Source organism: Mus musculus, chromosome 13, assembly GCF_000001635.26.
Source record: "Mus musculus strain C57BL/6J chromosome 13, GRCm38.p6 C57BL/6J".
NCBI classification, from domain to species: domain Eukaryota; kingdom Metazoa; phylum Chordata; class Mammalia; order Rodentia; family Muridae; genus Mus; species Mus musculus.
In genome coordinates this window covers 19,191,475-19,216,777 of record NC_000079.6, presented here as the reverse complement: position 1 = coordinate 19,216,777, position 25,303 = coordinate 19,191,475, and the positions used below count along the sequence as shown (strand labels likewise).

Sequence of the window (25,303 nt, the reverse complement as noted above, 5' to 3'; positions counted from 1 at the left end):
AGAAATTGCACACAAAAGTTCAGAAAATGTTTATGCAACATGAGTGAGGGACTTTATAGAAGTGAAAGCCAACAAGTGAAGGCAGCTGGACCTCCTTAAGGCACCTTTATGGCAGTGAGGATGAAATCCAGCTGACTTGCTGTACCACCACTCGTTTCTTTAGGATTTCTTCTCATTGCCACAGACAGATGTTCTTCTAAGCAGAGAGAAGCTGATGATGGCCAAGTAGATCACACTCTTGAGGAGCAGGAGAAGGTAGGTGTAGTAGGCAGAGGTGATCGTGAACTGGAGCTGCAGCACATCTAAAAGAGTTCTTTAATTAGCTCCATCTGCCTTTTTGATGGCATAGTACATATTACCAATGAGGGAATAATAGGTATTAATTTCTTTTTTTAAGGTATTAATTTCTGATGACTTACATTGAGTAACAGCTATCCTCATTCAAACCTGGAAGTCAGCACTCACCATTCAGAAGAGAACCACAGATAGGGAGATCAAACTTGGAAAGCAGCCTGTCTAAACCTATCAGTGCCCATAACAAGTGAGTAAGTAGATGACTTTAAAAGCCTAGGCTTTTCTTTTATCATGTTTTCTTTGATGATTAAAAATAAGAGACATATGAATAAATAAAGTTTTTTGTTAATATAGGTTAGGTTCTACCACTGTGCCCCTCATTAAAGTCTATACTTGAATTGGTAATTCACTATGATGCTGTGATGTCCCTGCAGTGACATACTAGTTGTAAATATCACCATCTATTCTGTAACACCCAGACATTGACATGTTTTTAAATTATTCATGGAAACTCACATACTCAAAAGGAAAAGCACTATAATATTTCACAAAGGTAAACATATATGTAAACCTACCATTTTTATCTTGCCAGCAAGTTGTAGGCTTGGTACTCACAGCAACTAAAAGAAATGGCAATAAGAACTTGTTAATATGCCCATTATTTGGCAGTTCTTTGTGTGTCTGTGAATACACATGTATCTTCCTATAAATGAATACATAGATGTCCTTGCATAGACAGAAGTGTATTAAAACATGAGTCCCATCGTTAGATAATTAAATATATCTAATTATAGGAATTAGTATAGTTTTATGTAACTCAGTACAAACCGTTCACGTTATGTTTCTGTATACAGATAAGTAGAATTTGAAAAAGAGTCCTTTTTTTCTTTTTTACCCTAAAAGATGTAATAGTGTGTCTAAGACAATCTTTTTAGAAGAGCAGCCACATCTTTCCAAACCAAGGATCCTCCCAAAACAACTATGCAATGTTCACTGACCATTGAAGAGACTGAGGATTTCAGAGGAGAAACCAGAAAGTGAACAGCAAGCAGCTACCAGGTTTCATATCTGCTCATTCCTTGCAGTTTCAGAAGGTCCCTGGAGCCTTGGGACTATTGTTCATTACCAGCAGTTGTGGCATACAATGAATTACAAACCGTGAAGCCCTCTGCATGTACAGCCCTCTGCCTAGATGTGCATCTGTGTACCTCATTGAAGCAAGGGGATGCTGTGGGATCTTACACCTGAATTATTCTGAGTAATTTGGAAAGAGTATGCATTCTTCACTGTACATGCCCTCCATGTTGATACACTGTCTAATCCTGGTCTCCCCTGACACATCCCTTCACAACCCTACCTGTGGTAGCACAGAATGAGCTTTGCAACATGCAGAGATGGCAAGAGATTCATTAATTACAGACATTAATTACATGCTTGCAAACAGGATCCTCACTCACTCTTTAACCACGATGTTCTATCTGATAGTGATACATATAGCAATAAAAATCTCAGAATGTCAAGGCTGCTAGGTCCACTCTTTTTTTTATAATAGGCTTTGACTCTTTCATTTGAATATGTTGTTGACTAAGGCATCAGTTTTTAAGGCATCATTTTTTGGACATTGACCTGTGTACATAATAAGAGTAAACAACTTTGCTTGCTTGGCAGAATATTCCTATTTATGGCATCAAAAGTAGAATCTCAAGTTTATCATTTATCTTGTACTTAATTGATTGTTGATTTAATTTGTCACTTATTTATAATTCAATTACCAATCCCAGGGATAACGATGGGGCGGGGGTGTTTGTATCATTAGATGTGGATATTTTGGGTAATGACACTACAGCTTAGAAAGCTTCAGCAAAAAATTTCAACTTTTCTCCCAAAACCTCAGCCAACCTAGTACTATGGTAAAATAAATACAAGGTGAGATAAAGGCAATGGCCCCATTAAATGTCACAACAATTTTTATTGATACATTGTAGTAAAAGATTGGTTATTTCCAAACACATTCTCTAGAAAGCTCTATTTCAGAGGATGCATGCACATACCTTTCTTTATTGAAGGAAAGAAAATCTCTTGATCTGCTCCTCCTTTGTTGTTCTCATGTTTGACAATACATCTGTGCTCTTTCCCCATTGCCCTTTCAGGCACTGTAAGCCAGCTAAACTTCATGTATGTGTCGTTAGTCTTCAGCGTATCCCCTTCCTGGGAGTCCAGGATAGTATTGCCATCCTTTTCTTTCCAATACACCCTTATAACATCTGGAAAGAACTTTTCAAGGAGACAAAGGTATGTCCCAGTCTTATGGAGATTTGTTTCAGCAACAGAAGGAAGGAAAATAGTGGGCTTGGGGGAAATGTCTGCATCAAGCCTTTTGTCTGTAAGAGAAAACTGGAAAGTTAATAAAGATAATAATGACGGTAATCACTATGATTGAGATAGAGTCTCATGTAGCTCAGTGTAAAATCAAACTTGGAATGTACTTGTGGGTGATCTTTCTGCATCTGCCTCCCAAGTGCTAGGATTACAGACTAAATTAGACACAGACCACTAAATCCAGTCACTCAAAATAATATTATATAAACACAAATACGAATGGTTAAGAACAATTTATTTCTTTACATACCTTTATTTCTCATGGTGAAGCATAATTTATGCTGGATGGATAATTGGGAGGGTGAGGAAACCAAGTTGCTTTTATGGTCGTCGTACAGAAGAAGCTTTCGTATCATTTCTAACATAGTTCCCTGTCCCCCATGTGTTACTTTGGTCTCTGGCTATGCCATTTAGTGCAACCCACTCTTCATTTAGCTGATGCTACAATGAGCTCTGCATTTCTTATATCTCGGTGAAATAGATGTAAGTAGCTTTTATTTTTTTTTTTGTACGTGTATATAGTCATTCGTGTAAAGGAATTATCCTTCCATGTTTCTGCTGTGGTTTGGACAATGTGCCCATTGCTTTATTTACAACATCACCTTTGGTTCTCTCACAGTCTAGCTGTTCTCCTGACCTACTTTCATTACAGCTTGCTGTTCCTTTGTCTTACTTAGTAGGCACTGAGCACAAAGTTTCCCCTCTTCTCTAAAATAAGCGGAGAAGTAAGTATTCCATGTCTGAGTTCAAAGCTCAGACTTGTTCACAGCATATTTGGAGAAAAATGAAGGTGTCTGTCTCTTAAGTCTATCACCATCTTGACTATAATAATGAACCCCTCGCCAATGTCAAATGCTTTAATAATGACTTTCCATACATATGAATGTTTAATGGAAGTCCAGATATCTGCAAACCTTTCTAGGTGTTTGCACACTGCTCTCCAGCATTAGCATGTGTAACTGCAGTCTCCTGGAAAGTGCTTCTGGAAGCCATGCTTACACCCCTCTTCTTTCTAAAGATTACCACCCTAACCTCACTATGGCCAGCTTTGCCTTCCCCCAACTACCTTGAAAATACATTCCTTCAGTATCCACCTACGATGTCCCCTTTCATTCCTACACCAAAGATGGAGGAACACCACAGTGATTCAAATAATTTCTAAACTACTATATTAGTCTAGTGTCCCTGATTTTTCAGATTGGAGAGATATGATGGTCTGAAATTCTTACAAGAATAGCACTTCTATCCTAACCTAACTGTTTCATAATAAGTTCTGTTAGCTGCTTTATTTTTAATAAAACATCTTTTATTTTAAACCACTTCAACCTCAGTACATCAATGAAACCAAAATGAAAGAAGATGAGAAAACTAATTAAAACGAATAAAATTCAGGGATTATCAACATGACTGCTAGCAACACATTTTTCTATGATTCATGCTTGAATGAAACATTGTCATTCCATGAGTAAAAGCTTTGTTATTAATCATAAAATTGGAGGGTGGGATTTGCAATTAAATCTAGGTCAAATAAGGAGAGAAATGGTGTTTTCTACCTACAAGCTACAGTCTATTTTGTGGTAGTATACCTGGGTTCCCAATCTACCATCACAAGAAGCCTGCTGCTCTAGGATAGGAAAAGGAGAGATGGTTAGGCCTAGTGTGTGTACCAGTGCATGGAATACTTCATTGCTGCTGTGCAAAACGGTGGCTCTGTTCCCAGTCAGCAGTGCAACACATGAAAATGGATCTTTTATTGAATGTTCTGGTACAATCTTGCTTCAGTCAGGTCACACCAAACTATTTTGCAGTTGCTTGCTGGCTTGCTTTTTCATGAAAACTGAATGAATTAGTATCACAAGACCGGTCCTCAGAGACATCTCAGGACACTGTTATCTGCTTGACCTCATAGGCTAAGAGTCCTGATGTGCCTGTGAAACCAAATCTTATGATTTAGTGGTAGTATATAGGTGGGCTTGTTTTATGACCATTTCTTTGCATTTCTCAAAATAAATGACAGGAATACACATTTCATATGCCCCCTTGGCAGTCAGAGGACAGCCGTGGTCGAGTGCTCGATTACAGTTTGTTTCAGACAAGATGTCCTTGCTATTTACCATTTCACATTTCAGTGTAGCAAGCCTCTGATCTCTTAGAGCTTTCCCTGTCCCAGTATTCCACCTCACCTTAGGAGCACATGTGGATACTGCTGTACACTTCAGTCTAACTGAGCATTCAAATCCAGATCCCCATACTTGTGTAGAAAGTACTTCATCTACCAAGTCACCTCCACAGCTACTTCTCTAACTTTACAATGGAATAAATTATCACATTTGAAAATTGCTGGGCTTCATTGTCAGTCAATAAAACAGGTGCTGAACTATGTTTTATTTTAGCCTCTGGACATAAAATTTAATTCTTCTATTGCTGAAGGCTCTTCAGTTACTCCACACTCCTTTCTTATGTCTCTCATACCAGAATAGAAAGAGCACAGACTCCTTAATTGTAGTTAAGTAGCCTGACCTCTCTGGACAGCAATGGCCAAACTAGGAACAATGTCAAAGATGCTGAGACTGGCGCTTGCAGCACCTGCCCTCCAGCCTCTCTTCCTGCTTTACTCTACAGAATATAAAGAATATGTCCCTGCAGAAATAAGCTTTGTGCCAGGGTCAAGCACTTGGATGTATTAGCATATAATCCACAACATCTGAAATTTATCTTGTGAACATGTAAAACACCCAGCAATATTTTACTATTTATATGAATATACAAATTTGGCTCTGTTGATATTAAATGGAGACAAAACTGAAACAAAGTCACATCAAGTTTAAGTGTAATCAAGAATCTTAGGACTGAACACACTCTGCCTTGAAATGTGGGCCATGCTCACACAGGTTGAGAAGTTTTATTCTACCTTTTTCTAGGGTTTTTCCAGAAGTTTCTGAATTTATTCCCATAAACGGTTGTCATTTATAGATCAGTTCATACCCTAGAATGCAATATAGAGTTAATTGAGATTTCTTTTTCATAGAGAAATAAAAGCAGGAACCATGTATTTAGCTATAACTACTCATAATTTGACAATAAAAGTGTTTTTATAAAAAGCCTAGTAGAAGAAATTGAGTGGACAAAAGTAGTTTGTGTCAACTACAAATTTTAACAGAGAAATCTCCAGATAATATTTCAAGACTCAGAGTGACATAAATTGGGACCTTTCACAATCTAGGTTTAAGGAGTCAGACAAATAAGACAGGGATTTATTCATGTTCTACATTAATTTACTGTGAATTATGATCAAAACCAATTAGGATTTCATAGTTTGTCTGGAGAAAGTTATATTTCAAAATACATATAAGAGTCATCATCAAAACCCCAGTTTTGAGGACTCACACTTAAAATACCTTTAACAATAGTATCTTGAAGCAAAAGTTTATCCCAATAGTCTATGCGTCTGATCCTCAAAATAACTTCCACTTACTCTTTTCATGTGTGAATATTCTAAATACACAACTTCTATGTTTTCTGGAGGGAAGAAGCAATCATTTACAAAGTAGTTTTTGTTGTCATATTCAGAATATAACCTCAAAAATGACTCAGGCTAAGAATATTGTAGTCAGGTACAGTAGATAATAGTAGATTTCTATTTTTTATGCAACCATATATGTTCTTTTCATCACTGGAATAAAGCAGAAAAAAGGTACTTACCAGAGGGAATTACTATGAGCTTAGTTCCTTCTGCAAATACCTTGTGAAAACCTGAGCTATCACAGTGCTCACAGCTTCTACAAAAATCTGAACCTTCTACAGATATTTATGTCCTGAGAAACAGGCAAAAATTTGTCCTGACAAACCGATCTTCTGGGTTCCTTAGAAAGTCATTGCATATAAATTGTGTGGTATCTGATATCTTGCAATCTTCTTTACAAAATAAACTCATACACTGTTCTCCCTGGAGTTAGTGATAATTGAAAGTCACCAACAGAAAATAGAAGGAGTTCAGTTGGAAAAGAATAGAGTTGGGCTAACTGGTCCATCAACTTTTTTTTCCCTAAGTAACTAGATAAAGTATTCTAGGAATTTTCTTGTTTTTAATTTCCAGGAACTCACTCGTGTTGAAACTGTTCAGTGTTTACATGAAAGGAATGCATTTTTTGTTCTCACAAGCACCAATGTTTCTTCTTAAGAAGAGGGGATATATTTCTGAGAAGAGGAAGCTCTATATTCATTTGAGATAAAACCATGCCACTACTTGAAATGTGTAACCCAAAATTCTATATGTTCAAAAAGCTGCCACTATTAGTTGGCATCAAGGACTATTATTTTATCCATGTCAGTGAAAAATTATCATGTCTTATTAGAATAAAGATGGTTAGGTAAAAAAAAAAGTTTTGTTGATTAAGTTATTCATTGGATGATTAAAAATAGTATTTTAACTGACAATTTCAATATTCTTCTACTTAGTACACTTACGTACCCATTATACTTTACACATGCATGATATGTTCTCAGTTTCTGGTTTCCACTCTTATTCCTTGTTCCTGGACCAGAATTAGAATTATTAGAAGTCTTAATTAATAAATTATGAGCTAATTTAAAATGCAAAAGAATCACTACAGTAAAATAGCTCAGTGGGTAAAGGACTTTATTGCCAAATCCGTTGACTCTAGTTTGATTTCTGAAACCCACATGGTAGGAGAGACCCAGCTCTGTATGTGTTCCTAAAGCTGCATGCTTGCTATGGCATGTGCACATTCACATATATACACATTGATACAAAAAACAAATGTGAATTTTAAAGACATATAAAACACTTTATTGAGAGCAACCCGGAGCAGCCTGGTTTCCCTTCTTCCCAACTTTCTTCCCCCAACTCTCAATCCCCTAAGGCCCATCATAGGGTCCTTAGAACTTGCAGTCTACCCTCCTATCAAGCAGCTTAAGATTTCAACCCATCAGCTAGGGGAGTGGCATCCACATCTGCCAGAAGTGGGGACAAGAAGGACATCTGGTGATCTCAACTTGCCACCTCCTTCGTGGAGGGCATTATCTAGCTCTGAAGAATTCCTGACCCGAATTAGCAAGGAAATTGCAGATGAAGCACTGTTTATTGCTTGCTCCCATTTGAATCCTATATCCAACAAAGAAAAGCAGACAAAAGACCAAGAGACTCAGATATCTAGACCTGTGTTCTTTACTAAGACCTGAGAGCCTGACATCCACTGTAGCAGAAGTCCATCCTGAACCAAGGCACACCTGCCACCTCCTCATGTCTGTCTGACAATTGGAGGTTGAGCTCAGTCCTCCCTAGTACCTCTCTCTCTCTCTCTCTCTCTCTCTCTCTCTCTCCCTCTCCCTCTCTCTCTCTCTCTCTCACCTCCCCCACTATACCCCTCAGTGAAAACCTCAAAGCTCTGGCTAAGCCTCTCATCTTGGAAGGAACTGCTGATCATAAGCAACACCACCTTTGAAACCAAGAAAATCTTCTGGAAATATTGCAGGCTCCTCTGCCCTTTGTGGGCAAACACTACTGAGAAGAAAAGGTTTTAATAAAGAACCAGTGATCCTCCCTCCCCTGCAAACTGTTTCATTGCATTTGTTAAAAAAGAAAAATAGTGGCATATGTATCTTGGCAGTAACCAGCAGCTCTCTTGTGAGACTTAAGATCCCTCAAAATGAAGTATACCATGCCTGATATGGAAACCTACATAATTACTTTAGGCCTTGTGAGGTCATGGTTGTTTGAACAATCTCCAACCACTAATGTATTTAACCAGCACAATTCCTAATAACAATCTATAAATATTTGTCCTTATACCCACAGATAAGTGTAGTCTTCACTCCTCATCAAATAAATTACAGAAAACCATAACCAATCAAAATGCAGAGTGTGGAACACAATCCTAAACATTGCGTCTATAAAACACTCCCATACCTATAACTCAAGGAACATTATGGAAGAGAGGGCAGAAAGATTCTAAGAGCCAGAGAGTCAGTGAATTTGCTGTGATAATATGTCAACCTTGTAACACCAGAAGGTCTACTCATAGTCTTACCAACATGACTGCCCACATGTGAGCTGAACAAGAATCAACTCAATGAACAGACCAAACTGGAAAGGGAAAAGCCCACAAGGTCTCAAGCCTACAAAAAGGACTACAGAAAACTGTGTAAAGCTGGGAGTGAGAGAGGTGATACTCCCCAGGGAAAAGCACATCAGTTGATTGTCCAATTCCAAACAATCAGCCCTGAAAAGAAATATACAAATAATATCATATGGACTAAATCGGTTATATTTAGCAATATATATGTACATGTAATACATATATGAATGTAATAATGTGTAATGACAAAAGAGGCCATAAAATTGAAAGAGAGCAGAGGAGTATATGAGAGAGATTGAAGGAAAGAAAGAGAATGGAAATTTTAATTAAAATACAATCTCAAAAGTAAAATGAAAAACGAAAAATATAAGTAGTATATGAAAACACAGTGTCAAGTTTATTGTCTGCTAAAATCTGAGTTCATGAAAACACACAATTATAAAGAATCTACAACTATCAGGAAGCCAGTATCTTGTAAGTTCATCTGTATACTAGCTATAGCTTCAATCTGAAATACCATAATAGTTTACCTTGTTCTTTCTTAAATGAGAGTGCTAGAATTTGGATAAATAAGAATATTATAAAATCTGTGAGGATTCATGAACATTAAATTATAAAAAGTCTCAGCTAGGACTGTTGATCATAATCTTTGTTAATTGGGAGGCTAAGGCTGGAGTATTACAAGTTTAAATCAAGCATAGGATAGAGTGGGTTTTGTTGTTGTTTTCTTTTTTTGGTTAGAGTGGGTTCTTAATGAGTCTGGACAATGTAATGAGACTATACCTCAAAAATGAAAGATAGAGGGCTGTGAATATTGCTTCGTGGTTTAACACATATGACTCTGGGTTCATTCCAAGTACTGTGAAATTTAATTAATTAATTTAAAATAACAGTAAATAGACAGGCTAATGGCATAATATACTATTGATACAAGAATCATGAAATAGTGAGACAAAATTTTCATAGAAATGGTCAAACCATCTATAGAGGATGAAAATATTAACTATAGTTGAAACTATAGTGAAAACTATAAAACCAGTCAAGAAGGAAATTAGAGAAGGCAATAGAAGATGGAAAGACTTTCTTTGTTTGTATAAAGGAGATAAATATTGTTTAAATGGCTACATTGCTAAAAGTAATACACAGGAACTGAAGAAGTGGCTAGATAATTAAAATCACTGATTGCTTTTTCAGAGGACCTGGGTATAACAACTATCTGAACTCCAGTTTCAGAGGATCAAATATCATCTTCTGGTTTCATGGGCACAAGACATGCCCATAGAGCACATAAATATATTTAGACAAAATACTTATTCACATAACATTTAAAATAAATGTTTATAAAATGATGCACAAATGTAATCAAATGCCCATCAAAATTCCAGTTACATTCTTCATAGAAGTAGAAAGGAAAGTCATTAAATTTATATGGAAACACAAAAGGCTTTGAACAGCAAAATAAGCCTAAGGAAGGAGAGTGATGTTGAAAGTATTATAACAATACTGAACCAGATTCTAGACAAACACAAGGGCAAAACAACCCACTGTGGTACCATCACATAGATTAGACATATGAACAAATGGAATAGAATAGAGGATCTAGAAATAAACTCATTCAGCACAGCTGCCACTCTCAGTGCAGGTGAAATAGATAATCTACTTAATAAGTGGTAAAAGTGGGTATCCGATGGATAAGCCTGAAACGAGACCCTCATTTCTCACCTTCGGCAAAATAATCCATCTAAACTTGGTTGATTAAGACATTAATAGAAGGTGCTGAAACTTGAAATTAATAGAAGAAAACAGTGGAAACACTGTTAGAAATAACACACAATGATTCATTTTCAAAGTACCCAAGACAGCTTAGGTCCAGGTACAAATAAACACAAAACACTAGACCCTCATCACCATCTGCTAACTATTGCTCTTCCACACCCAAAGTAGAAGTTCAGAGTAGAGAATTACTAGTGCAAGGTCATGTCTAGGATAAGTTTAAAATGAACCATGTAAAATGTAAACATGGGTTTTTGTTGAGAAAATTCAAGATCTAGATGATATATAAGAATATATATTCCTGATTATCATGAAAAGAAAGGAAGAGTCATGTGTTACTGTACTGTATATTCTTTTAAGCACTCAATGGGGTGACTGCCATTCTAGGCTGATGCCTAGCTTTGCAGTGTTGTAAATAAAATTACTTCATTCACTTCTCTGAGTCTCAAGTACAAGCAAGGACCTTAGTTTCTCACAAACAATTCAACTCTGGGCATAGAAGATAACTTCCTCTAGAAGACCCTAAATAGCTCAGGGATCAAAAGCAAGTTTGGATTAATGGGATTGTATCAAATTAATTAAAAGGCTTATTAGAAAAAGAACAATCAACAGAGTGAAGAGATAGCCTTCCAAATGGGAGAAGTGTCTGTCAATATTCATTTGACAAAGGATTAGTATCTTGGTTATATAAAGAATTCAAAAGTTGAATATCAGAAACACACACCCCCTGATCAAATAAAAAAAATGGTCAGTGAAGTGCAGACATTTCTTAATGATGAAGTCTACATGGCCAATAAATAGTTGAAAATGTGTTCAAAATCTTGAGCCACCAGAGAAGCAGAATTGAAAATTGCATCCCCTCCTAGTAAGAATGGCTTCTATCAACAGAATCAAAAAATTGAAAAATTATTGCAGGAATGGTTGTAAGGAGCCATTATGAAACAGTATAGCCACCTTGAAAGTAAACATAAGAATTCATCAAAAAAAAAGTAGAATGTCAATATTATCCAAGCATTCTATTAATAGTTCCAAAGAATCAAAATCAGCTTACTATGGAGATATCTTCACATTTGTGTTCATTGCAGGAATACTCAAAATCATGAATTTATAGGATCAATGTAGATGAATAAGTAAAGAAAAATTTGGTGTATATACACATCTGCCAAAAAATTCCATAAGCTATATGATTTATAAGGAAGATGGGATCGGAGATAATCATTTTAAGGGAAATAAGTCATTCTCACAAAGACTAATCTAACATGTTCCTTTTTCTTCATTGGTAGAAATGAAAGAGAAAAAATGGCCTAAAACTAAAAGTGAGAATAGTGAAAATAGAGAAGTTGGGGTTAGTGGAGGAGTAGACAGAAGCCAGGGGAAATGGCTCAAGCTTATAATCCTATCAGCCAGAAAGTAGAGGCAGGGGCATCAGGAGGTCAAAGCCATCCTCAGCTCACTAAGTATTACAATGACATCCCTTTAAACAATTAATGTACAGTGAAGACAATACAGCATTTCAGAATTGAAGTATAATCATTAACTATGTCTGCTATTAGTCAATGATCATCCATCAGGAATATTTAGAAAAATCTAACTTCCATGTAAGATAGGTTCAACATTAAATTGAAAATGACAATGTTTTGAGGATACTAGAAAGAATGTATTGAAGCATATTGTATTCCATTCCATAGGTTGAAGAATCTCCTAGGTTCTCCTAACCATCACAAAATGTGTGCCATACCTGGGGATCCATCCCATGATCAGCCTCCAAACGCTGACACCATTGCATACACTACCAAGATTTTGCTGAAAGGACCCTGATATAGCTATCTCTTGTGAGGCTATGCTGGGGCCTAGCAAACACAGAAGTGGATGCTCACAGTCAGCTATTGGATGGATCACAGGGCCCCCAGTGGAGGAGCTAGAGAAAATACCCAAGGAGCTAAAGGGATCTGCAACCCTATAGGTGGAACAACAATATGAACTAACCAGTACCCCCCGGAGCTCGTGTCTCTAGCTGCATATGTATCAGAAGATGGCCTAGTCGGCCATCATTGGAAAGAGAGGCCCATTGGTCATGCAGACTTTATATGCCTCAGTGCAGGGGAAAGCCAGGACCAAGAAGTGGGAGTGAGTGGGTGTTGTGTCCGGGCAGCAGCTCACATGTCTGGGTTCTAGCCTGGAAAGACATTTTGGAAACCTGGATGAGAAGAGGGGCTAGGCAGTGAGATAAAGATGGAACCAAGACAAGGCTCTGCTCAAGGTTCAATTTTACTATTCCGACACTCCGACACTCAGTTATGAAGGAAGGGGGAGGGGCCCGATTCCTGCCAAATAATCTAGGAGTAAGGTTGCAGGTGAACATGGGATGGCTTCGGAACAGCAAAGCAGCAAGCTCCAGCAGTGGGCATGGCAGAATGATTGAGCAGCAAGCTCCACCCCTGAGCAAGCAGGTTTCAGGTTGGGGGAGGGGAGACTACATCTCCTCCCTGTTGTTAATAAAAAAAAAAAAAAGAAAAGGCTGGCCTGAGGCAAAAAAATTTATGTATGCTCAGTAGTTTTGCCTGAGTTCTTTGGGCTAAAGAAAAAACCCATCTCCGTGGGATTTTCTAACTTTTCTTATGGTAAACCGTATCTGGATAAGACTGTCCTTTTTGTCCTAGTAAACAACTAACAGAATAGCCCTGAGCTGTAGGCTCTGATTTTATAATGCTAATTAGTACTGAATAGGTAACTTCCTAGTTGAATTTTAAGTAGGGCACTGGATCCCTGGTGAAGGTTGACTGTACGAATTTGAAATGTACTATATTATGAATAACACTGAGTCGATATTCCTCTGCATTTTTGGATGACAGGCAGGAACAGGGAGGAGGGGGTTATGACCGGCTCCATAGTACAAGGTCAATTGGCTTTTTTAGGGTGGGAGGCTGTGAAGGGCTTGCCCTTCCAACAGTACGGTCTCCAACCTCTCCCCCACCCCTATTAATTAAGTTTAATAAGGCCACGCTTAACTGAGGCTATCAAATGATTTTCTCATCCATAGATGAGTGGGATTTTAACCTTGGCTTGGGCAGAAATTGACCCAATTCCTCCCGTGGGTGCTGCCATGACCCACACCTGTGGCTCTTGGTATCTTTTGGGGAGGGGTGGCAGAGCCTTAGAAAGATATTTTTGGTTGTAACTGGAAATAGATACCAACCTCCATCCAAACCGGGTGTATCTCACAGGGAACCCAGAAATGGTCAAGCTGGACCTTCCCCTGCAGTAAATCTCTGCATCAAGCGGTACCCATACTGTATTCATATGATCACAAACCAGTATGCACAATTCTGAGTACTGTGCAGCTCCTAAAGGAGAATTGTCAACCTCAGATTTAGCAAGGTCTAGACAAGAATTATGTCATTAGTAACACCACGATTTGTGGCTAAAATAGGAGCTGGAAGTCATCCTCCTCATCTCTGTTATTCCCACAGCCTGTGGAACTAAGGGGAACTTGCAGTAACAGCAAGGGTGGAAAACCAGGGACTAAGCCCATCTATCAGAATAAAAACCAATCTCTTCTAGTATTAGAAATATCTGCCTTTCTAGCTAAACCTAAATCTCAAATCAGACCCAAAGCCATGAGACGTGCTGGAATGTCCTTCGAATGAAAATAACAGCTACCACCTGTACACTTTCGGGGGGCGGGGATGCATGCCCGCTGCAGTCCAGCTGGAAGATGTTGATTGACCTGCTTGAAAAAAATGAGATCTAGACAATGAGAAAGTAGCAATGTAAATCTTCTTTTGGGGAAGTCCAGGTACTTTATTCAGTTGCAAATTAGCAGCGCTTAAGCTCAGAAGGCCAGAGACTCTCTGGAAGTGGGGGATGTGCTCGGAATTAACTTTGCTAGGTAATTAAGAATATAGGAATCTCTAATATTGGACTGAATATTAGACCAGTCTAAGATTGAGTTAGAATGACTGAAGAAAAGAGAAAAATCATTATGACTCTATTAAATGACTAATCTTACTAAGTCAGAATATACAGTCTCTGATGTACTATTGCCATAAACTTAAAAGGCTTGAAGCTAGTCTAAACTGGAAAAATTGTAAGCAAGAATGGATCTAAAACATGAATCTAATTTAGTTTCTTAGTCATTTCAATCAGGACACTGAGTCAACTTACCTGCCAGCTTGTCACACGAATTAACCAATATGCTTTTGCAGCGTTCTGTGGAGAGAACCTGTTTTTCTCTTTCCTAATAAGGTAGCTGTTTAGGATCAATCTATAAGTCAATAAGTAGATCCTTTTAAGATACTATAAAGCATTTATTACATTCTTTGTCACTTAAATTTCAAATTTTGAAAATAAAGGTATGATTTAAATAGTGTGCATGGGAATGCACTAAATAATATGTACGGGGATACAATTTTTCTCTTTTTTTTTTCTTTTAAGAAGTTAAAGTTTTAAAGTTTCACGATATCTAATCTTTTGAATTAATAACTTGTTGACAAAACATTTTAAATACTTGGCTGTAAAGGGGCAATGACTAATTGCACTTGTAATCATTTTTCTTAAGGAGCGGTTGTAACTAGAAAGCTTGAAAAGTTATTAAGAGTCACATGTGTATAATTTATTTATGTATTTATTTATTTATTAGCTAGAAATAAGAGCATTCATTTGTAGCAAATTATTAAGTAAAAGTCCTCAAGAATTAACACTATTATGTGGAAACAAGTAGTAACTGAGGACACTAAAAGGAAAGAATTATACATGCACAATTTTAAAGAATACTAAAATATTATCCTAAACCATAACTGTTATGAATATATAAAGAATGGGGTTATATATCCAATCTATATTATATGGACAGCCTATAGACTGTCTGAGATATAAATTTATCCTGGCATTGTTTTAAAAATGTCCAGGCAGTTAGGACAATTTAATAAATGTCTAAAAACCGCCTTCTTAAAAGGACAGCATTTTTTCTATGAGTTGTATATGCATAAGCAATTGCAAATTTGAGAATTAATAGCATCTGAGGGATGAACAATTTTAAGCAATTGTGCGCTCAGAGATACAGCATTGACTATTAATATACAAATTAAGGTTTGATTGTTCAGCATTTTAAAACACCATCTACAGCACACAACTAGATTATTTGTGCTGAAACTGGGGGAACTGTGTGTCTTAAGGTTTTGCCCCACAGCAGCCGGCATTCAGTTGGGCCCACATCGGCCAACGATCAGCTGGGAGGATGAGAAAAATGACTTTATAATAATGTTTTTTCTGGCCAAAGAATTGTCTTGGGCACAGCTAATATTTAATTACCAATGAATATAATTAATAACAATTATAAAAGGTTCCTTTATTTTTTGTAAAACCTTTTGTAGTAAACTAACACCCTAAGTAATAAAAAGATATTGTCTCTGAATCTTTTGGGTGAGAGTAAGGATTTAAGGTAAACTTCCCTTGAGAAGCATTAGTTAATAAAATACTTTCCGCTTAGGAAACAATATACACTGAAAGATTTAAACTCTTAGCTTCTTGTATAGAAGCAGAGACAATAAAAATTTTTCTTACATAATGTAAAGCTACATTAGCCATACCTAGAGGCAAAACTTTCCAGTGATTACCAGTTCACTAGAAGCAAACCCTTTATCATGCAAGGAAAAAAAATGAACCTTTAAACCTATAATAACTTTACATGAAGTAGGCAAGCCAGATTGTAATGTCTTAGAAGTTTTACCGTCTGATTGACCCTTAGAACTTTATTTAGAACAACATCTGGATAGATCTGTAACACTGTTCATTTAGTTAAAACAAAATTTCTCTGGAGGCAGGGAGAGGCAACTTTCAAGAGCTTCCTTAGGCACCGTTTGTTAGACAAAAGAAAGTCATACAAGCCCTGCCAAGGCTGCTCTGAGCTTTGTATGGCTGTATGGCCACAGAGAGCTGTATTAGTGCTCTCATAAGATGATTACTCTTGTAATAATCTTAATTAACAATATATGGGTGAGTAGAAAATCTTAAATTTGCAATCACACTGCAAGCTGCAGTCAATGCAACACTGGCAGTTATAACCATGATTTTCAAGTTTTATTTTTGTTTTTTGGGGTTTTTTTTTTGCAACGTTAGGATAATATCTACAACCTTGGGAAAGCAAAACCCAAGTTTAAAACAATTTATCATCTTTAAAATCAATATTAGAAGCATTACTATCATGTTATGAAGTTTGGATGCCAATTAATACCTATGAATACATGCAAGCTTTAATGTTTTAATAAAGAGACATTGTTTTAAATCTTATCTTTAATTTTACTTTTTAGGATAGGAACCACATTAATTATTATCTAAACTAGAAATATCTTTAGAAACCCAGCCTCTTGGCCTGCCTTATGCCACGTGTCGGAAGACATTAAACTTGAGTTATCAATTTTAAGACTAACCATCTGTAGCAATGTAACAATTATTAATCTTAACCAACAACTTATGAGCTGATTGTGAAAACACGCAGAGCACATTACCAATAAAAAAGAACCAAATGAAGCAGTTACATTTAGACCAATCAGAGAATATTAATTTTTCTAGCTACAATCATAGAATAAAAAGCACTTTATCATTTGTCAAACACATTAATCATGAACCATTTATCAGCTTTTTTACCCCGAAACTAAGAGACTGTAGACTCGTCCTTTTTTCCTAAAACGATTAGTTTTTCTACAGGGACCCTCCTGCCATGTGTCTGATTCCTGGTTGAAGCACGTGGCTACTCTCAGCTTTGCAGATAAAGTTTTTATGTCATCTTTATTATCCAACATAAAACATAGAACATTCATTCATACAGACTGGACACGAACATACATGAAATGAACACGAGAACAGATTGGTGCACCAGACATTAGACAAGACACAAAAGGGGGCAGTGTACTTTTGCTATAAGGCCCAGAGAGAACAAAGCATGGCACTCCTGAAATTTCTCTCTGCTTTTTGGGACATTTTCCTCCCACATGATGCAGGTTTTTTGTTTTTTGTTTTTTGTTTTTGGTTTTTTGTTTTTTGTTGTTGTTTTGTTTTGTTTTTTGTTTTTTAACTGCAGCCTTCCGCCTGATTATTAATTTCCTTTTAATAAAACCTTTCTTTTCTCCCGCCTAAAAATGTAGCTTCTTTTTTTTTAATTAGGTATTTTCCTCGTTTACATTTTCAATGCTATCCCAAAGGTCCCCCATACCCCCCCTCAATCCCTTACCCACCCACTGCCCCTTTTTGGCCCTGGCGTTCCCCTGTACTGGGGCATATAAAGTTTGCAAGTCCAATGGGCCTCTCTTTGCAGTGATGACCGACTAGGCCATCTTTTGATACATATGCAGCTAAAGACAAGAGCTCCCGGGTACTGGTTAGTTCATATTGTTGTTCCACCTATAGGGTTGCAGTTCCCTTTAGCTCCTTGGGTAATTTCTCTAGCTCCTCCATTAGGGGCCGTGTGACCCATCCAATAGCTGACTGTGATCATCCACTTCTGTGTTTGCTAGACCCCCCTCTCCTGGGCATATATCCAGAAGATGTCCCAACCGGTAAGAAGAACACATGCTCCACTATGTTCATAGCAGCCTTGTTTATAATAGCCAGAAGCTGGAAAGAACCCAGATGCCCCTCAACAGAGGAATGGATACAGAAAATGTGGTACATTTACACAATGGAATACTACTCAGCTATTAAAAAAATGAATTTATGAAATTCCTAGGCAAATGGATGGACCTGGAGGGTATCATCCTGAGTGAAGTAACCCAATCACAAAGGAACTCGCACAATATGTACTCACTGATAAGTGGATATTAGCCCAGAAACTTAGGATACCCAAGATATAAGATACAACTTGCCAAACGCATGAAATTCAAGAAGAACGAAGACCAAAGTGTGGACACTTTACCCTTTCTTAGAAATGGGAACAAAACACCCATAGAAGGAATTACAGAGAAAAAAATGTAGCTTCTGAGAGCTACGGCTAACCGCCTGTTACATTTCCTAGCTCCTGTTAAGCTTCACTGCTGAACCTAAGTGAATTAGCGCTCAGGTTAAATGCTGTTTCATCTTAGCCCATACCGACCTTCTCTGGTATGAATTTCCTTTAATTATTTTCTTCTTCTATGGAGCTCCAAACCAGTAGTGTTTCTTCCAAATGTCCTCAGTCCCATGTTGGTTCGCCAAATATTGTGTCCAGCCAGCAGCTCACATGTCTGGGTTCTAGCCTGGAAAGGCATTTTGGAAACCTGGAAGAGAATAGGGGCTAGGTGGCGAGATAAAAATGGAACCAAGACAAGGCTTTGCTCAAGGTTCAATTTTACTATTCCGATACTCCGTTATGAAGGAAGGGGGAGGGGCCTGATTCCCGCCAAATAATCTAGGAGTAATGTTTCAGGTGAACACGTGATGAGTTTGAAACAGCAAAGCGGCAAGCTCCAGCAGTGGGCGTGGCAGAACGATTGAGCGGCAAGCTCCACCCCTGAGCAAGCAGGTTTCAGGCTGGGGGAGGGGAGACTACAGGTGGGTAGGGGATGGGGGAGGGGAGGGGGGACTTTTGGGATAGCATTGGAAATGTAAATGAAGAAAATACCTAATAAAAAGAAAAAAGAAAAGAAAAAGAAATATGCACCACACACACACACAAAAAGAAGTTCTGATGAAAGGATGGACTATCCAGAGACTGCCCCACCTGGGGATCCATCCCATAATTAGCCACCAAACGCTGACACTATTGCATAGGCCAGCAAGGTTTTGCTGAATGGACCCTGATATAGCTGTCTCTTGTGAGGCTATGCCAGTGACTGGCAAACACAGAAGTAGATGATCACAGCCAGCTATTGGAGGGATCACAGTGCCCCAATGGAGGAGCTAGAGAAAGTACCCAAGGAGCTAAAGAGGTCTGCAACTCTATAGGAGGAACAACAATATGAACTAACCAGTATCCCCAGAGCTCATGTCTCTAGCTGCATATGTATCAGAAGATGGCCTAGTCAGCCATCATTGAGAAGAGAGGCCCCTTGGTCTTGCAAACTTTATATGCCCCAGTACAGGGAAACACCAGGGCCAAGAAGTGGGAGTGGCAGGGGAGGGGAGGGAGGGAGGGTATAGGGGACTTTCAGGATAGCATTGGAAAGGTAAATGAAGAAAATACCTAATAAAAATTGGAAAACGAAAAAAAAAGAAGTTCAGTGTGGTATGATATTATAGTTTACAGTGTTGTCAAATGAATGTTTCTAAGAGAAAAGTCAAGCAGGAGTTACTGGAGGCTCTATGGACAAAAGTGGCATAGCTGCCCCAGAGTATAAATGCTGGAGTAGGGAGGACACACTTTGGAGGTGATAGCAAGGAGTCAGAGTCAGTAGGAGGCATTGCTGCCAGCAGTGAGGATCAGCAAGAGGCTGGTGTGAATGCTGAGATGAGAGGCTCAGCAGACTTTGAAGAAGGTCTTCATGTAAAATGTCAGATGGTTTCCTCAGAACATTGAAATTGATGGGCAAGAAGCATTCAGTCCTAAAGCAGAGCATCAGATAGAGTGCTTCCATTCTAGGTGATATGGCCTTGAATGCATTCAGTTCTCAAAGATCAAGTGTCCTCATCCAAAGTGATGAGATACACATTGCAGGACTTAGTGAGGTTTAAATAAAAGGATGTTTCAAGAATAGACACTTCAATATAGGAAGTGCTCAGAAATGGTTTCTCTTACCAATGATGGGAAATTTGAGGCACAGATCATTTTAATATTTTTACAGTTGTTGTGTGTGTGTGTGTGTGTGTGTGTGTGTGTGTGTGTATGCATTCATGTAGAGCTCAGAAGACAACTCTTTCTAGTCAGTCTGTGGATCCTAAAGATTGAACTCAGATCAACAGTCTTGGTAGCAAGATTCTTCAACTCCTGAGCTATCTTGCCAGTTTGATTTGCATTTTAATAGAGCACAAAAATGTATTAGACATGGTACATCAGTATTTTTCCTTCTCTGCTTGCTTTATCACACACACACACACACACACACACACACACAGACACACACACACACACACACATATTCATCATTTATCCAGCTCTTAAGATGCCTAATGAAAACAACTAAAATCCTAATTCAAAGCAAGGACTGAATAAATAAATATGTAAATAAGGATCAAATGATGCATCATAAAACTCAAGTTTTAATGTGGCTATGTAAAACTTTATATTACTTTTTCAAGTTTGAAAATAACAACTTTCATAGTCGAGAATAATCAGACAAATTTGTTTTTTGATTATAGTAATACCATACTTCAAGGTTTGGTTGCCTTCTTAAAACATAATAGTAACTTTTTTTTTTACATTGGGTCATTTTCTGGAAATTATCAATTTTAGGACAATTGTATCTGAATAATTTGCAGAGATTTCCAATAAGAAAACAAGTGAGTATAACATCATCTCAAGAAAAATAGACATAATACCTGACATGTTCAAGAGGTAAGTACTTCACATTCTTAGCCTCTCTCTTTTGCAACCCCACTTGTTATGTCACTTATGTAATAGCAGACGTGTTCCTGTGCAGAGGAGCAGGCCATGGGTATTTTCTTGGTTCATTTTTTCATATAGTTGCCCAAGAGCACTGTGCAGAAGAGGACAGGGTGTTAACTATCACAGCTGGGGCTTCCCCTTAGTGATTTTACCACTGCTCTTTTTGCATTTTTATTGTCCAGTGAGTGAGGGCTTTGTTCATACTGAACATGTAACATACCACTTCAAGTTTTATAGAAACTTCTTGATATATGGAATTCTTACAAGCAAGTGCACCAGATGGAGCCCATGGCTTTTTTTTTTTTTTTTTTTTTTTGGCAAATATTTGTCTATTCTGAATAAGAATTTGTGATATGCATTTCTGTTCAATTCTATACTCAGCTAAGCTATAAAATTCCTTTCTCTGTGTTCTAGGATGACTGGTCTGGATTCTAGGCTCTTGGTAATGAACAGGAAGAAAATCCATAGGGAATCTGTCATGAACCATCATCCATACATTTACCTTTCAGCTGCATCTATACATTTTTATGACCAAGCGAAGTCGGGTAGAACAGAGAATTGGAGGTTTCAACGTGAGTTGGGATTTGAGTTCCAGACTAAAGGCTGCAGAGCCTGTTCATTCAATTGCTTGACACTATACTGGTGGAATGGGAAGGCTGGTGTGGGTTGAGCCAGCTCTGGGCTTATGCCTGGTGGCTATCAGAGGATCTGCATCTGAAATGAACATCTGCAATACTGAGTGCTGTCTGTTCAAATCACATGGACTGCCACAGTAATCAAGAAATAGAGGGCTGGCAGATACATTACCTATAAAAGCAATGCTAGAGTGACTCAAGCAAATATTAGGGTGGCCATAGACAATGAAAATGTGTGTGTGTGTTTTTTTTTAAAGAAATGGGGCTTGAGTTTTATATCACGAAGAAATAATAAAGAAATAAAAATGGATATGTTCATCTTGATTTTAATATTATACTCTGTATGGTTAAAAATATTTTGTATGATTTTTTTAAAAAAAACATACAACTACCTGGATATTTACAGATTTGGGTTGCATATATCAGTTAAAGAATAAATTTAAATGAAAAATATTGTTGAGAAAAAATTTTTAAACTTTAAAATTTATGAAGATCAAGGATTAATGTGCATGGTACTTCATGTGTTTCTTCTAAAAATTATTTTAAGCATTTCCTTAATTTCTAGTGACAGTTCTGCTAGTTGTCTGTACAATCAGCAATTTCTGTAATGATTGAAAGTAAACTTTATTTACTTAGAATGGTGGGTGTATGCCATATGAATTCTCACTATTCATGGATTTAAGTGGTCTGTTGCTCATATTATAGACAAAAAGAAAGTTAAAGAGTGAGCAGACACAGGAAATACCTAAGAAGAGAATCCACAAGAACTGCATCTTGAGGAACTTGAGTGTCCACACAAATATGTTCCTTGATTTCCTTTTTTTCCAATTGTACAATTGTACTGCAGCATCCATGGTAAAAAGACTTTTTATCTTTACCATCTGAACCAAGCTTATGTGGTTATCGCTGTCGTGGCTGCTTGTTAGTAGGCAGTGTAGACCTAAGGAGGCCACGGCTAGAGGAGACTTGCAGTTGTCTCACTGGACACGCAGAGCTTTGGGTCATGACTTTATCTTAAGTGCCACCACAGGTTCGTGCATGTCAGACTTTGGCCTAGCTGTGGTTGACTTTCTAACAGGTGAAACCACAGTTCTCAGGGTCCTGTCACTTTTCAAATCCCACATTATAGGAAAGTTCGGAGGAGTTGGGTCAAGACTGGAGAGATGCCTCAGTGATTAGAAGTCTTTACTGATCATGCAGGAAAAAATTATATATATATATATATATATATATATGCACAGCAAACAAACATACAGACATGCACATGTAAATAAAAATGAAATGAGTATTTTAAAAGGCAGAGTCAAATGTCCTTATTTGTTTTTTCACTAGAGGAGACAAAACATGTATGAGCTAAAACAACAAACAAGCAAAAACAAAAACATAAAACCACATTGTCCTCTTCACAACACATCTGCATCCTTGCCATAGAGGACATGAAAAACAAGGGCTTGAGAAGAAATATTTAGACATTGGAGCCAGACTGGAACTGGCATCCCTTGCCTTGACTGCTGCTGAGACATCTGCAGAGAGCATCTGCCTAGAGCACATGTGCACAGGTCTGGCTGCTGCTGTTCTCATTCTCTGGTAACCCGACGTTGACTCACAAGTGTTGGACACAAACCGTCTATATCTCTGTAACAAGCCCACAGCACCAGGTAAGAGAAGTCTATGGTTTCACAGTGTAGAGTAGGAAATGTAGGCCTTGTACTAAGGGTCCCTCTGGAACTGACAAAGAAATATAAATATAAAATATACTCATGAAGAAGCTATTTTCTGTTCCCCTCACACTCCACGTGTGCCACAGAAGGTCTTCCAGATGTTGAGACTTCAGAGCCAAGAGAAAGTTGCAGGACTGAAAATGGATATGTAGACATGGGAGACTAGCATGGAAATGAGAATGGAGGAATTCATCTTTCGTCTATTTCCATCTCCCTTTCAGCTGTGTGGCAGAGCCATACTTGGGTTGTATCAGGCAGCCACATTGGAAGTCTAATAGCATAGGGAAGCCAAGCATATTTGTCCCAGTGTCCCTTTGAATTAAATGCAGTTTTGCTAAAAGAGGTTTATCTTAGGACTGACTCTAAGAAAAGCAGGAAAAGGGAGTGGATGGAGATGGAAACAGGGCTGAAGCTATCTCTCTAGATCACTGGCGTGAGACAAGTCACTTGGCTTTTCTGGGCTCCAGCTTCCTCATTTACATTGACATCCTTGAACCGAGTCCTCAGGTCCCACCCAGTCCCAACAGCTGTGGTCCTATGAATGAGAGCATGGAGGGCCCTTGGTGGGTTCAGGACTGAGGGCACCCAAGGGGATAGGATGGTTTTCTTACAGGTTCCTCCAGATGCTGAGACACTGTGAGATCCCAGCAGGCACAGTAGTACGTGGCTTCATCCGATGTGACAACATTGTTGATTATCAGGTAAAAGGTACCATCATCCTTCTCATCAATTTCCAAGCGGGAGTGGGACTTGTCTTGTTTGTAAGTTTTGACTGAGCCATAGAAGATTCGTCTCAGGGGCTCCCCTTCTTTCAGTTGGTACCAGTGCACAATGGTGTTATGAAGGGGAACCCCAGAGAGCTTGCAACTTATGTGCACCGTCTTGTTTGGTCTTCGGGTAAAGGAGAGCTGATCCTGAGATATCCAGGAGTCTCCATCTGGAAAGCAAGGAAGAGACATCAGAGATTTTCCCAATCATTTTTATTCCCAGTTATCTCAGGACACAAAAATAACGAAAGGGAAAAAAGAAGCAAAATTAACTTACAAACACAGGTCAAAGACAGAAGAAAAAGCCAAGAGGTTGACATTTTAGTGGCTGCTGGAGTGAGCACCAGAGACAGTGAACGGGATGTAAGCTACAGTGGATTAATATGCAGCCCTAGCTCTGTGGCAAAGGGCCAGGGGAGGAAGGCAAGACTTATTTCTGAGCTGTTAATGGTCCTGCCCAGTGAGCTGTGCCTCTGGGTCATTTTATGACATTTCTGGTACAAAGAACTACCAGGTACCAGAAGATGACATTCATCAAGACACTCACTACTACAGCAACAGATACCATTCCCTCTGGGAGCTCTCCCCACAAACTCCCACCCTGTTTCCCTTATGTGTCATTTCAGTGAGACCTTTCCTTGACTTCTTTTCACTCCATAAGTTTAAAACCATTTCCAATTTTTTTGTAAATATTGTGGGTAACTGAATGATCTCATGGACATGGAAGAAAAGGATTACCACTCTATAGTAATGAGATTCTCCACTGTCTTATGTGTGTACACAATTGATACTCTAGTAGTCTCTTTTGACTTGATTACTTTATAATAACAAGGGGTGTAATGAAAGATGTTATAAACTTCTGTTGTGAATGAAATCCTGTTGAGGAAAAACATCATTTCGTTGAGCCATTCATAATTAAACTTTAAGAATTAAAGCTTTGCTTTATTGATATTGGGAGAACCAGGCATGATAGCTCATGCTATCACTCATGATAGCACTTCAGTGAGCTCACTGAAGTGATAGTGTTACAATGTGAAAGACTGAGATTGGTTAATTACAACGTTGCAAATCTCCACCAAAGGAGATTCAGGAAGTCCTTAGCTTCTTGGGCACTTAGAGTTAC

At 38.1% G+C, this 25,303-nt stretch overlaps 1 long non-coding RNA gene, 3 gene segments (V, D, J or C) and 1 further gene; 1 reads left to right on the top strand and 4 right to left on the bottom strand.

The window, feature by feature from the left end:
* Tcrg (T cell receptor gamma chain) overlaps positions 1-25,303 on the bottom strand; it is a 178,435-nt gene that overhangs the window by 139,699 nt on the left and 13,433 nt on the right.
* On the bottom strand, positions 160-2,675 carry Trgc1 (T cell receptor gamma, constant 1). The segment is given in 3 exon segments: positions 160-302; positions 870-914; positions 2,346-2,675. Coding segments are annotated over 3 exon segments (518 nt in total).
* Positions 6,376-6,435, bottom strand: Trgj1 (T cell receptor gamma joining 1). The segment is given in 1 exon segment: positions 6,376-6,435. A coding segment is annotated over 1 exon segment (60 nt).
* Positions 23,095-25,303, top strand: part of Gm31887 — a 48,124-nt gene continuing 45,915 nt past the window's right edge. The window contains exon 1 of the long non-coding RNA XR_873150.3: positions 23,095-23,350. This is a non-coding gene — a long non-coding RNA (predicted gene, 31887). The remainder of the gene's footprint in view (positions 23,351-25,303) is intronic.
* Trgv5 (T cell receptor gamma, variable 5) lies at positions 24,053-24,500 on the bottom strand. The segment is given in 2 exon segments: positions 24,053-24,350; positions 24,458-24,500. Coding segments are annotated over 2 exon segments (341 nt in total).